This window comes from Amia ocellicauda, chromosome 8 (assembly GCF_036373705.1).
Source record: "Amia ocellicauda isolate fAmiCal2 chromosome 8, fAmiCal2.hap1, whole genome shotgun sequence".
Lineage (NCBI taxonomy): Eukaryota > Metazoa > Chordata > Actinopteri > Amiiformes > Amiidae > Amia > Amia ocellicauda.
In genome coordinates this window covers 24,014,667-24,028,141 of record NC_089857.1, presented here as the reverse complement: position 1 = coordinate 24,028,141, position 13,475 = coordinate 24,014,667, and the positions used below count along the sequence as shown (strand labels likewise).

The window sequence follows — 13,475 nt, the reverse complement described above, 5'->3', positions numbered from 1 at the left end:
GAACTGAACTAATGGACTCAATTTAAGTATTTGGTCAGAGAGAATGTGTGTGTGAAGAAAAGCAGATTTATAATTGTATTTTTAAAAATGTGGACCCCCAGGAACAAGATACTTGTGCACTTACACAGACCTTACATTGTAGAAAGTTGCCTATGATCTGGAGACCACTGTAGGCTCTGGCTTGGGCTGGATCCCTTGGTGAGGATGACCTCTTCAAGGGCTATGCAAACTGACTGGTGCAACAGTTGCATATCAAATATTCTAAAGATTTGGGATTTTTTAATTTAGTTCTTTGATTACAGTCTTACATTGTTACCAAGATGATGTGGAAACATTCATACCTTTTAATATGCCTTGATAGACTGTTGTTCTGGATATTGTAAACCACTTTTGACACCTGAAACATTGCCTTAGATCTTATTTAGAGGGGTCAAATAATAAAGTGTGTGTAACTGTACAGTTGTTTGATTGATATTCATCATCACGTTCTGTATATCTGAGATGTGAGTCCAAAGGTGAAAGCAACATTTGAAATATTGAATAGATAATAAATGGGAAGTCATTGTGCAGTAACATAAAGAACATGGAGTTATGTTTTTATAAGGTTTGGTGTCTAACCCTGGGCAAGAGTGCTGAGCAGCCCAGGTGATTAGGCTGCTGCATTACATATATAGTTGGAACAGATGTGTCTTGAGTAACCATCATAAGTTGGTCAGGTACTGTGTGGTCCTGCCCTTGGTGGGTAGGTCGTTCCAATACTTAGGGGCGAGGGTGGAAAAGGAGCGGGCTCTGGAGGATGGAGAGTGGAGAGGGGGTCCAGTGAGTCTTCATGCACAGAAGGAGTGGAGTGGTCTTGAGGGACAATGATAGATAAGAGGCAAAGTCTTGAACTTGGGTGTGAGCTGAGATTGTGAGCCAGTGAAGGGAGTAGAGTAGTGGAATAGCATGTGCAAATTGAGGCAGAGAAAACACCAGACGAGCATTTGAGTTCTGGATGAGCTGGAGCAGGCGGGCAGCAGATACAGCTAAGAGGGAGTTGCAGTAATCCTGGTGGGAGAGAACCAGGGTCTGGATAGCAGCTGAGTTAATTAGCTGGTGTCCACCTGTGCCTAACTGTAAACCACACACTGTACTGTAGTAACTGCATTACAGTGAGTTATATGTTCTGTTTTTTTGTGGGGGCGATTTCATTTTTTTCTTTCCCTCACAGCACCTGGTGGGGGTAGTGATATTTCAGTGTTCAGGGGCGAATCACCTGTCGCCCCATTTACTATTCTGGGCTCAAGAATGTAACCTTGAGGTATGCCTAGTACACACCATATTTATAATTTCTGATTGACCAAAGATTGAGAGAGAAGAGTGAATTGAGGATCTAATAGAACAGCTATTTCAAGTCTAAGAAAATGTTAACATTTTAAAAGCTTAAGGTAACAGTGTGAAAGATTTGTATGTGAATAATTAATGTGTTGCAGTCATAGTAAGATTAAAGAGCATTCAGTAAATGCCAGTGTTTGAGGAATCGATTAATGATGCTGAAGTCATATACAGGGATACAGTAAACTGTGATACATATATGAAATAAGGCAGAACCCTGTGAAACCGTAAAACTAACTTAAACTGATTTGCAAGATGATGTTCCACTTATGTGACGTAAATGATGTGTAGATATGCGGCTTGGTGTGAAAATGAAGCTCCTTGAAATGTACCCATGTTTGCTTATTTTCCCATTCAGGAAATACAACTTGTGCTTGTTTAATTTTAACTGTTTGGTTTTGAAAAAAATATAACTTTTCTCAGTCCTCCATTTTGTTTTACTTCTGCTGAATAAGGAAAGTCTTTACACTGAGGGATTCTGAAAAATATTTTGTAGAAATCTTGTAAATGTGGTTTATAAAAACTGTATGGCTTCATATCAGAAATGTTAATCACCAGAATGGCACAATAATGTATGTGTTTGTCAGTGATATCTTGCTGGTGTTACAAAGTAATGGAGAAGCATCACAGGTCCTTTTTTCATTGATAAGCTTGACATAGTGTTTGTTTAGATTAGCCATACCATATTGGATATATTAGTTATAGTATATAGTAGTTCCCATAAGACCTTTAATTTTACCAAGTCCTTGGGACAAATATTCTGCTGTCTATATAGTCGAATTGTAAACTGAATTCTGTGCTTTAGACTTTGGTACTAAATGATACTAAATTTGTCATTTCTCATTAACTTGTATGGCAGACTCACTTCTGTAGAGTACTGTAAGAAATTCATGTTGTACTGTATTTCAGTTTAATGGCACCCAAGCATTTGAATAATTTGTATTCCTTTATTTTTGCTTGAGAAGGCAGATTGCCGCATATCAGCAAAAGAGCAGAGACAGTTCTTGGGTTTGCAAAGCCAGTAAGAGTGGAATTAAAAAATTCACACAACACAGAAGTGTTAGTTGATGCGACAGAAGAAAGGTCACCTGGTTTTGCTTACAACTTTCAATTCTGCAGAAGCTGTGTGGGAGAAGTAAAACTGCATTATTTCAATCCATGTAAAAAAATAATAATAATCTTTGGCAAGAATGTAATAAAACTTAAATTTGTTTAAAAAAAACTGTTAGACCAACAAGGATCCAGATTGTGCTTTTGATTTTAAGTACCAAAAAAAAAAGCGATTCCGAGATCGTTGGTATTTATTGTAGAACTGTGACAGACACTATAACTTATAAGTGGCACGGCTGAAAGTGAGTAATGTGAAATCTTCCTCTTAAGTGAGTAATAAATCCACAGTGTTCCTGAATGTCTGATACTCAGTCATGTATCAAGCTCAGATGCACTAGGTGGGTGACAGGTGTTATATGTGTTTCTTTTCATGTTAATACATTCACTAAAAATGATATAGGTAGGCCAATAGTTAAGGTCTGATTCTTTGGTGTTCAAAAGATCTTAGAGTCATATTATCTATAACCTTGCATTTTAAGCGACTAACTTTCTTAGGCTGCCCTTAATTCCTCGCAGTGCAAGGCGGTCATGTGGTCTACTTAATTAAACCACTTATTGATTATTAATCTCCCGATTCCTTTAATTATCTGAATTAGTCATTCTGTTACTGTGTATTGGCACGTTGATTAAGAGGCAGCAGCTACAGACATTTATTTTGTCATGCATCTCTTTATTACAAATACATCTTATTCAAAAGTATTTCTTAGAATGTGTAAATAAATAATTTAAAAGTTTCAGTTTACTAATAGGAGCTTGTCAATAAAAGGAAAACAAGAAACAGCACTGATTCCTGTATCAGTTTATATAAAATACTGAAATCATGTCATAAATGCTGTAACATATATATTAACAAGAGAACATAATAATACATTTTCTTTCTTTTCAGCAACACAGATGTGCACACAGTGGCCTCCCTTCTGAAGTTGTATCTAAGGGAGCTCCCAGAACCAGTCATACCTTTTGCAAAATATGAAGAATTTCTTTCCTGTACTAAACTCCTCAGCAAGGATGACGAATCTGTAAGTTTAGGGGCCCTTTGCATCACTTTTTTGATATTTACTCCTTTATCTTTGTTCTCCTCCCAGCCTTCTCCCTCACTACACTTTTTGCAGTTATACCTTTATGCTTTGTCCAAACAACATATACATCATTTATACCCAAAAGTAGCCTCCAAAAAATATTATTTCTGCTTTAGCAACTTTTCACAAGATCCTTGTTTTGCTGCATGCTGTATAATTCATGATTGTGCTTAATTTTCTTTGGTGTCTCTTTTCGCTGTTGAAGCATATCTTATAATCTTGCATCGTATTTGCTTTGGTTGCTGTGGTTCATGCTGTATCCTGCAATTTATCAGACCACTGTCATTGCATTGCATTATGTAAAGTTTGCATTACCTGTGAGTTTAAAATCTAATGCAATTTTGCAATTATGTCATATTATCTCTTTCCAATATATATACCTGTAAATGTAAATCGAAGTTGAAGTTTATGTCAAATTACCTAAAATATTAATGAATAGATATCACACCATATTAACTCAGATTGCTTCTGAAATTACATGTTGAACTCACGTATGTACTATGAAATCTGAGAACATTCTTGTCACTTGAATTTAGGACCATGCATAAACAAATGTTCTCTAACAATCAACTATAAAAACCAAATGCCACATCAGTATAATATCATATCCCTAAAAAAAAAAAGAAAAACACTGAATTTGTCATGATTTCCATTAAATGAAGAAAACTGTTTGCAATGGAAAATGTCTGTATGTGTGTAAGAATTGTGACTCTTTTACTATATCATAATGTAAAGGTGGGAGATAATAGGCCTATACATTGAAGCAGACTATCATTGTATATAACTGTAATATAAGATTTGTCTTTTATCATTTTAATATTTTCTTTCTTTTCTTCATCCAGGGAATGAAGGAATTATTAAAACAAGTAAAATGCCTACCTCCAGTTAACTACAACCTGCTTAAATATATATGCAGGTACGGTATACCATATTCTAAAATGTGGTAAAGAAATATGTTATTATTAAAAAATAGTATTGACATATCATGCAAACAATCAAATGATTTCAAGCTGCCCTTGATTTCAAGCATAGCGATGTATCCTGCCTGAGACCCTGTCTTACCCACCAGGTTCCTTGATGAAGTTCAGTCCTATGCAGGTGTGAATAAAATGAGTGTTCAGAATCTGGCAACGGTGTTTGGACCCAATATCCTGCGGCCTAAGATAGAGGATCCTGTAGCAATCATGGAAGGCAAGTATCTTTCATTTTATAAATGTTAAATTAACCACCACATAAAAGGCAATGATATGCCGTGTGGTTGTGGGTGAGGTGGATGGTCACAGCTCTCTATATAACCTCACCATACATGTGCAGGTAATGATGTCCAGGTATTGCAGGGAGTGTCATAATTTATTGGAAAGAGATTGCAATAGGTATTGAGTTAACCTAAGAAAGAAATATCCTCCTATGACTTTCTGTACATATAATCCAGTGCATATAATTCCTGACACAGAAAAATAACTTAAACGTGTTATCAGCTGATTTCTAAATATATATCTATATATATCTATATATATATATATAATTTTATTTTTGTAGGTACAGTGCTGGTACAGCAGTTAATGTCTGTGCTGATCGGGAAGCACGACAAGCTTTTTCCCAAAGAAGAGGAGAATGAAACAGCCCTGGAGGTCTGCAATAATAACAACGAGGTACAGAAGAAGTTCACCACGGGCCAGCTCCAAAACAAAGAGAACAACAACACTAAGGATGTGTCCGTAAGACAGTGCACATGGGAGAAGCCCGAGTCTCCCCACAGGAACAGCATCGACAATGGTTCCCCGACATCAACAGGGGGCAACAGGTCGAGCAGTCCCCGAAACAGTCTGGCTAGCAAGTTTGACATAACCAGGAGCCCCCCTCTAATGGTGAAGAAAAATCCAGCTTTCAACAAAGGCAGTGGGATAGTGACGAATGGCTCCTTCAGCAGTTCTGCAGTGGAAACACAAGAGAAGAGCCAGACGCTGCCCAATGGTACATTGCAGGCTAGAAGGACGGCATCTCTAAAAGGGTCTGGAACCAAAATGGGCACTAGTGGGGTTCCCAATGGAGGAGTGAGAATGGGTGTCTCAAGCACTGATGTGATGAACACAGCAATGAACACCCGCAATGGGGTTTGGATGCCTAATGGATTTGTGACAATGAGAGACAGTAAGCAGAAAGACTCAGTTAACGATCAGCTCTCACAGCAGAACAGACTGTCCACCTATGACAATGTCCAACAGCAGTTTTCTTCTGTGAACAGTGAAGACAAGCAAAGTGTTGACAGTGCTACCTGGTCCACATCCTCTTGCGAAATCTCCTTACCAGACAACTCAAACTCCTGCCGCTCTTCGACCACCACGTGCCCAGAACAGGACTTCTTTGGCGGGAATTACGACGATCCCGTTTTGGACACTCCCTCCCAAGAGGACATCTCCCAGGCAGGGGAATTTGACAGCAAGTGTGACCGTCGGAGTGGGGGAGGCCGGAGCAGTCGAGCAACTAGCAGCAGCGACAACAGCGAAGCGTTTGTGGCAAACAACACAAGTACCAACCACAGCGCCCTGCACAGTCTCGTTGCCAGTCTCAAACAAGAGATGCTCAAGCAGAAGACAGAATATGAAACAAAAATAAAAAGGTATGGGTTATTTTAGAAAAGACAGTCAAGTATGTAAGATCTAGAAAGACTGATTAAATAGCACACACTCATTCCAACTTGGGTGTTGCGCCAAAATAATACACTTGTGCAGTTTGTCACTATTTGCAATTAATGTTAAGTCGTGACTTATTAATACATTGAAGAATTGTTTACCACTTTGAATTGATCTAATTCATCCCCCTGTAAGACAATGGATGAAAATGTATTGGAATTAAGACATTTTCATATATACCTTCTCCAGAAAAACATTTGTTAGCCAGTTTCTGAAGGCAGTTCAAAAAAATGTATCTAAGAAGTAAGGGGAAAATATTGTTTTATTTACCTTAAATATAGTTTTGAAAAGGTAACTGAAAAGTTCCTATGGACAAAAAGCTTAAACAGTGGTTTAGCAATTGATTTGTGAATGTGTCTGTTTAAGTGTAATAAATAATGGATGTGGCTGTCAGAATTGGCTGTGGATATCAGAGATTGGAAAGTCCCAGCCCTGAAGGGTTTTTTGAACAAAGATTTATTCTTCACTCAATTCTTGGTTTATTTGTGCTCCTACAGCCTGGAACACAGGAACATTGAACTGGAAACTGAAATGGTGTCCCTTCATGAGGAACTCGATCAGGAGAGGAAGAAGTACACTATGGTGGAAATAAAATTGAGAAATGCTGAACGGGCAAAGGAGGACGCTGAAAAGAGAAATGAGATGCTGCAAAAAGAAATGGAGCAATTTTTCTCCACGTTTGGAGAATTAACAGTGGAGCCTCGCAGGCCAGAGAGAGGAAATACTATATGGATCCAGTGAAGAGGGATAGAACTGAGCCAAAATATGTTAAAGAAGACTGTTGCTCTGTTGATAAGGTATCGGGTGGCTGGTCACCTGACTGAGGCTAGTACTCAAGACATTAACACAGAAGGAAAACAAAGAAACATTTTCTTGCCAGTATTTGTTTTGCGTACTTACCAAATATTTAATCCACCTATGTAACTGTTAAGTGTAATATCTGGTTGTGTATATAGATAAAAGTTATGTCTGCACCACCAACAAAAAAGTAATGTATCTTAAATTAGGAATATTTTAATGCAAGTCTTGTATTTAAACTGAAAATTATCAATGTGTTGCATTTAAGTTTTATATCAAGGCTCTTCCTTGCACTTATTTGTTTTTCAATGTGGTAATGTAACTTTTTGTTGTTGTTGTATGTCAGTTTAATTTCCCCCTGTGTTCCTCCCATCTTGTGAAGATTGTTTATTTTAATATGACTTGTGGCTGTGCTTTATGTGCCATTGGAGTTGTTCATCACCAAAAAGAGAGGGGGAAAAATGTATATATTTTATAAAATACATGCAGTGCCTTTGTCTTTGTCTTCTACTTGTGCTTGGCACTTGCTGTCAGTTGAAAATACAGAATTTCAAAGACACCCTATATTATTCAAAATGTATACCAGGTTCTGCTGAGTCAATGCCCACTGAGCAAGCATAGGGTGACTTACAAATGGGTATTTATAATAACAGGTAGTAGGATTGTTTTTACATTCGGCATGTTTCATATTCAAAGAGAAAACAGTCAAACACCAAAGTTCAACATAACCAAACTTAGACATTTTTTTGAAAGGTTAAATTCAATCCAGGAAGCTGCAACTAGTCCAGTTTAGTGTTAATAAATTAAAACTTAAAAAACAAAAACAAATATGGTGTTTAAACAAATGACACAGATAAGACTTTTGCACAAACCACTATGCTGTGATATTTTCTTACAGGCATTATTTCAGTGTGTTTTTATTAAAGGGAATTAACTGGTAAAATTGCAATTTCGTGCACAATTTGGAGACTGCTCAACTGTGTGCATTGACTGGGTAGGATCCTGAATTTTATGTAACTCTCGGTAGTTTCAGTGATGCTGTAGGTTCAATATCAAACTATAACATAATGTAATCCTGCAGTAAGCCTGCCATAATTAAATGGAAAAAAGACATCAATTGATTTTCAATTATTTTTTACTACAAATATTGATCACAATGTAGGCCATCTTTTTTTAACCATTTTATTTGTTAATTTGCACATTTCATTCATATGTATTCAATGAAGAATATAATGAACATCTGTTTTAATTAATGACTAAATTACATTTGATCACATTTCTTTCAGTTTTGAATTAGACACTTCTGGTTCATAGGAAACATCTGGTATTATGCATAAAGCTCTCAGATATATGAGCAATTATATAGTATAATGTTCATATAATATGATAGTTGTTACCATCCGAATGTAGTTTGGAAAACTGTATTGTCTTTTGGGTCCATGGTTCTCTAAGTCAGGTCAGCAACCAAAATGGGATTCACATACCCAGAATAGCATCAGTCTTGGACTTTCTCATCTAAAATAACATCAGGTGGTCTAAGATTCATGTTAATCTCAGTCTGTGAAACCAGTCATTTAGGTTTTAACCAAATGTTAATTGTTTGTAGAAAAACGGATCCAAAGTCCTAACCTTATAACACTTATAGAGTCTGTTTTGTTGGTTGTTCTCCCATCTTGCAAAAGCCTGTGGTGGAAATGCAAAATTTATTTTAGTACACCAATGATTTAATTAGTAAAAACAAACCTGTTCTTCAGTCCTCCATACCCAAGAGGCAATATATAGCTCCTCAATAAGCCACCTACCTAGTAATTGTTAACAATCATCCTATTATGTTATTTTATTCAACTCCATCATTCTATTATGCACATTCACACATCAAATAATTGCGTATATGGTTAACATGAAATTAATAATTGTTTTGTTAGTAATAAGTTGTACATAGAATTATTCAAACAGTGTGTAAAATAATTATTTATTTCCAGTAACATCTTGTTAACAGAAGAGATTATTAAGGGATTTTCATTCAGGATTGATCCCTGAATATAAATATAAAAGCTGAAATATAAAAATATATTTAAAAATACATTTAAACTGTACAGTATATACTTGTAATATAAAGAGAAAATAAAAGTAATTAATAGTTTACATAAGGCGCACATAAGATTTAATGAAAGAAAGTATGGTGCATTATATTTGTTAAGCCTTTTTCATACCCTTTCATTTTTTTCTTTAAAAACTTCACTGTATGGATAAACTTTTAGCATCAGCAACATAATTGAAAAAACATATTTTATTTACATTTTGTTATATTTTGTATCAATGTGGGATGTGTAGTAAGTGATCAGTTTTTAAGGAGGAAGCACTAGTGTCCCTGCATTATTTTTTTGAGTTGTGCTCCATGCATCCTTAGCTTTGTGTGTTTCTTTTTTCCCCACAGTGACTTTAACATTAGAAAACAAATTCACTTAGGGCAAGACCAAATCAAAACATTGACCTACTCATGAAACACAAAGTACAACTCTGTACCCTATCATTGTTTAATTTCTAGTTAGAAGCCACTTTATACTATTTATGTCACAAAAAAAGGTGCCATGATGATAATAATAATAATTTGGTGGTTTCTACTTGTTCTTGTACTTTAATAATATAAATCATATTCACTTAATCAGCTAGTACTATTTACTAATTATTATCAAAAATATATTGTATAATTTTATTTTCAGTCTATAAACAATGATTAGTAGAAATATTAAAATGCCAAAATGTCAGTCATAAAAATTAACAGAGAACTCATAAGTCATACTATACATTTTATTTTAGTAAACTGTACTATTAAGTAAGTTTATAATGTGTATTATTATTAAAATCACCACTGAGAAAATGCAATCCATATAAAACACCTTAACAGCTTATCTTGATTTATTTGCTACCTATTTAATTTCATACTGTGTCAGTATCAAAAATAAAGTAATGGTTAAAACTGATTTTCTGAGATTACATCTAAAGGTATGGCATTCTCAACGTTTCTTTTAGTTTCTTTTAAATTCAACCTTTAGTTTTAGTTTAATGTGTTAATGTCTTTATTGGTAATTAGTTTAGTTGAACTGGAGTGGCTACAGGAATACCTGCAGGATAACAAAATAATTAAGCAAAGTAAAATGCAGGGTCCTAGTAATTATTTTTTTAAAGGGCTAATAAGAACCCCATGAACCCATTCAAATGGAAATGTCTTAATTTATGATGATGATTTTTTTTTCACATTTTATACATTTCTCAGCACAGACTAGAAAATGTATAAATATTTTATTTTATATTACTGCTAAAATGTGTTGCTCATATACACTCACCTAAAGGATTATTAGGAACACCTGTTCAATTTCTCATTAATGCAATTATCTAACCAACCAATCACATGGCAGTTGCTTCAATGCATTTAGGGGTGTGGTCCTGGTCAAGACAATCTCCTGAACTCCAAACTGAATGTCTGAATGGGAAAGAAAGGTGATTTAAGCAATTTTGAGCGTGGCATGGTTGTTGGTGCCAGACGGGCCGGTCTGAGTATTTCACAACCTGCTCAGTTACTGGGATTTTCACGCACAACCATTTCTAGGGTTTACAAAGAATGGTGTGAAAAGGGAAAAACATCCATTATGCGGCAGTCCTGTGGGCGAAAATGCCTTGTTGATGCTAGAGGTCAGAGGAGAATGGGCCGACTGATTCAAGCTGATAGAAGAGCAACTTTGACTGAAATAACCACTCGTTACAACCGAGGTATGCAGCAAAGCATTTGTGAAGCCACAACACGTACAACCTTGAGGCGGATGGGCTACAACAGCAGAAGACCCCACCGGGTACCACTAATCTCCACTACAAATAGGAAAAAGAGGCTACAATTTGCACAAGCTCACCAAAATTGAACAGTTGAAGACTGGAAAAATGTTGCCTGGTCTGATGAGTCTCGATTTCTGTTGAGACATTCAGATGGTAGAGTCAGAATTTGGCGTAAACAGAATGAGAACATGGATCCATCATGCCTTGTTACCACTGTGCAGGCTGGTGGTGGTGGTGTAATGGTGTGGGGGATGTTTTCTTGGCACACTTTAGGCCCCTTAGTGCCAATTGGGCATCGTTTAAATGCCACGGCCAACCTGAGCATTGTTTCTGACCATGTCCATCCCTTTATGACCACCATGTACCCATCCTCTGATGGCTACTTCCAGCAGGATAATGCACCATGTCACAAAGGTCGAATCATTTCAAATTGGTTTCTTGAACATGACAATGAGTTCACTGTACTAAACTGGCCCCCACAGTCACCAGATCTCAACCCAATAGAGCATCTTTGGGATGTGGTGGAACGGGAGCTTCGTGCCCTGGATGTGCATCCCACAAATCTCCATCAACTGCAAGATGCTATCCTATCAATATGGGCCAACATTTCTAAAGAATGCTTTCAGCACCTTGTTGAATCAATGCCACGTAGAATTAAGGCAGTTCTGAAGGTGAAAGGGGGTCAAACACAGTATTAGTATGGTGTTCCTAATAATCCTTTAGGTGAGTGTAAGACATTATTTATATTGCACTGTGCATAGCTTTGGTGCATTTCCAATAAATACACTTAGCTGATTATTGGAACATTTACAATGTCTGGCTCTATTAGTAATAAGAAAGCTTTTTGCGCAAGTCACTGAACTATTATAAAGATTTATTGTATTTTATTTATATTTATTTAATTGTCACAGTTCACTCTTATTAAGAAGATTTATTCGGGCATTAACACTCAGGCAGTACAATTGTTTTGTAGTACTGCTGTCCCAGCTGACAGAAAATAACCATTGAATACTTAATATAGAATCTTTCCCCAAAGATGTATAGAAGACAAAATTAAACATTTTAAATGTTAATGTATTTATGGGGGTTATAACATGTTTTAAATAACTACTGTGTCACACACATGCAGAAACATATGCCTTAGTATAGTATTTAGTATCATGGAATCAATTAACATATTGTTAAATATTAATCAAATTATTATGGTAAGTATTCACCCATGCCATCTGAGTTTTCAATCATTAAACTTTCAAATAGGACTTTATATTTAGAATCTACACAATCTACTCACTACACAAAGCTGTCAAGAAAGCAGCCATTACTAAAAAAAGACCCGTCTTTAATCTTGAATGGGGTTTGTGACAAAGAGAAAAACCTGCTCGAGTCAGAATCAATACTGGCTAAAGAATTTACAGGACAATAACCCGAAGTCAAGGTCAAAGCCACACTGGAATGGTTTACAATTAAGTAAGCGAATGTCCCTGAGTGGCTAGTCAAAGTCCAAAGACTTGAAGATTGCAGTTCATCATCGATCCCCAACAAACTTGTCAGAACTGGGGCATGTTTCTGTGCACAAATGACAAACCTGGATAGAAATGTATCCAAAGAGACAGTAATTGCTGCCAAAGGTGCCGCCACTGAGGACTGACTTAAGGAACTGAATACTGATGCGATCAGGACATTTCAATGTATATATTTTATATGCATGTTTTGCTGACATTCAACCTCCTTAACATATAACAGTGTTAAGTTTGATCATTAGAGTTTTGAATAAAAAAAGTTAATGTATAAAATTGGATTATATTACTTGTTATTTGGGGGTGAATATTTTTGCAAGGCACTATGTATAAATTAGATCCATCTATAATGTTGAATGTGGTGCATAGAATGAACACAGAATGGACATTTTGTTTTATTTCAGCATTGCAGCGGTTAATGAGAAATAAGGCATGACAGGTTAGATTAGTAATGCAGAAAAAAACCTGAAGCTGAACACATTACCTTAGAAATAAAGAAAACACAAATGTCAGACCTTCTAGTGAAATATATTTGTTCAAAAGTCAACATAATCAAATCTAACATGTTTTGAACAATGTGTAATTTTATAAGGGATTCATATGTGTACGGTCTACATAGTAATCGCTATAAGGAAAAATATAACAAATTGAAAGAAAACTGTTCTTGCTTTTTGTAGTGTCCGATGGCTTTCACTGTGCTTCCAATTCTGACGCACTGCAACTGCAACATAAACCAGTGGGAATGATTGCAGCACAGTGGGATCTACCCGTTCAAACATTACTAATCAAGGCATACATCTGAGTTGTATATTTCAGCTTGGCATGAAGGAACTGAATGATTTGAGTATTGAAACATGTCACATCTGATTAGGATGCCAACAGTAAACATTCAGTAATTTTGAGGAAAAGGCATTTTGAAGTTCTGGCTTGCAGAAGCCACAAGGGACAATTATACAATAGTTAGCTGTCCAGTAAAAACAACGAAAACAACAACAACAACAAGATGAAAACTGTAATACTTGGCTTCGAACATTGCCCAGCAGTGTGTTCAAAGAAAATATGCCAGATGATTA

At 36.1% G+C, this 13,475-nt stretch overlaps 1 protein-coding gene across 5 annotated transcripts in view; it reads left to right on the top strand.

The window, feature by feature from the left end:
• Nucleotides 1-8,167, top strand: part of arhgap24 (Rho GTPase activating protein 24) — a 173,693-nt gene extending 165,526 nt beyond the window's left edge. For all 5 annotated transcript variants that reach the window (XM_066710764.1, XM_066710763.1, XM_066710765.1 and 2 more), the window contains 5 exons: nucleotides 3,371-3,503; nucleotides 4,406-4,479; nucleotides 4,633-4,754; nucleotides 5,103-6,183; nucleotides 6,754-8,167. In XM_066710764.1, the coding sequence (XP_066566861.1) occupies nucleotides 3,371-3,503; nucleotides 4,406-4,479; nucleotides 4,633-4,754; nucleotides 5,103-6,183; nucleotides 6,754-6,997 (1,654 nt within the window). In that variant the 3' untranslated portion in view covers nucleotides 6,998-8,167. The remainder of the gene's footprint in view (nucleotides 1-3,370; nucleotides 3,504-4,405; nucleotides 4,480-4,632; nucleotides 4,755-5,102; nucleotides 6,184-6,753) is intronic.
• Nucleotides 8,168-13,475: the final 5,308 nt, after the last annotated feature.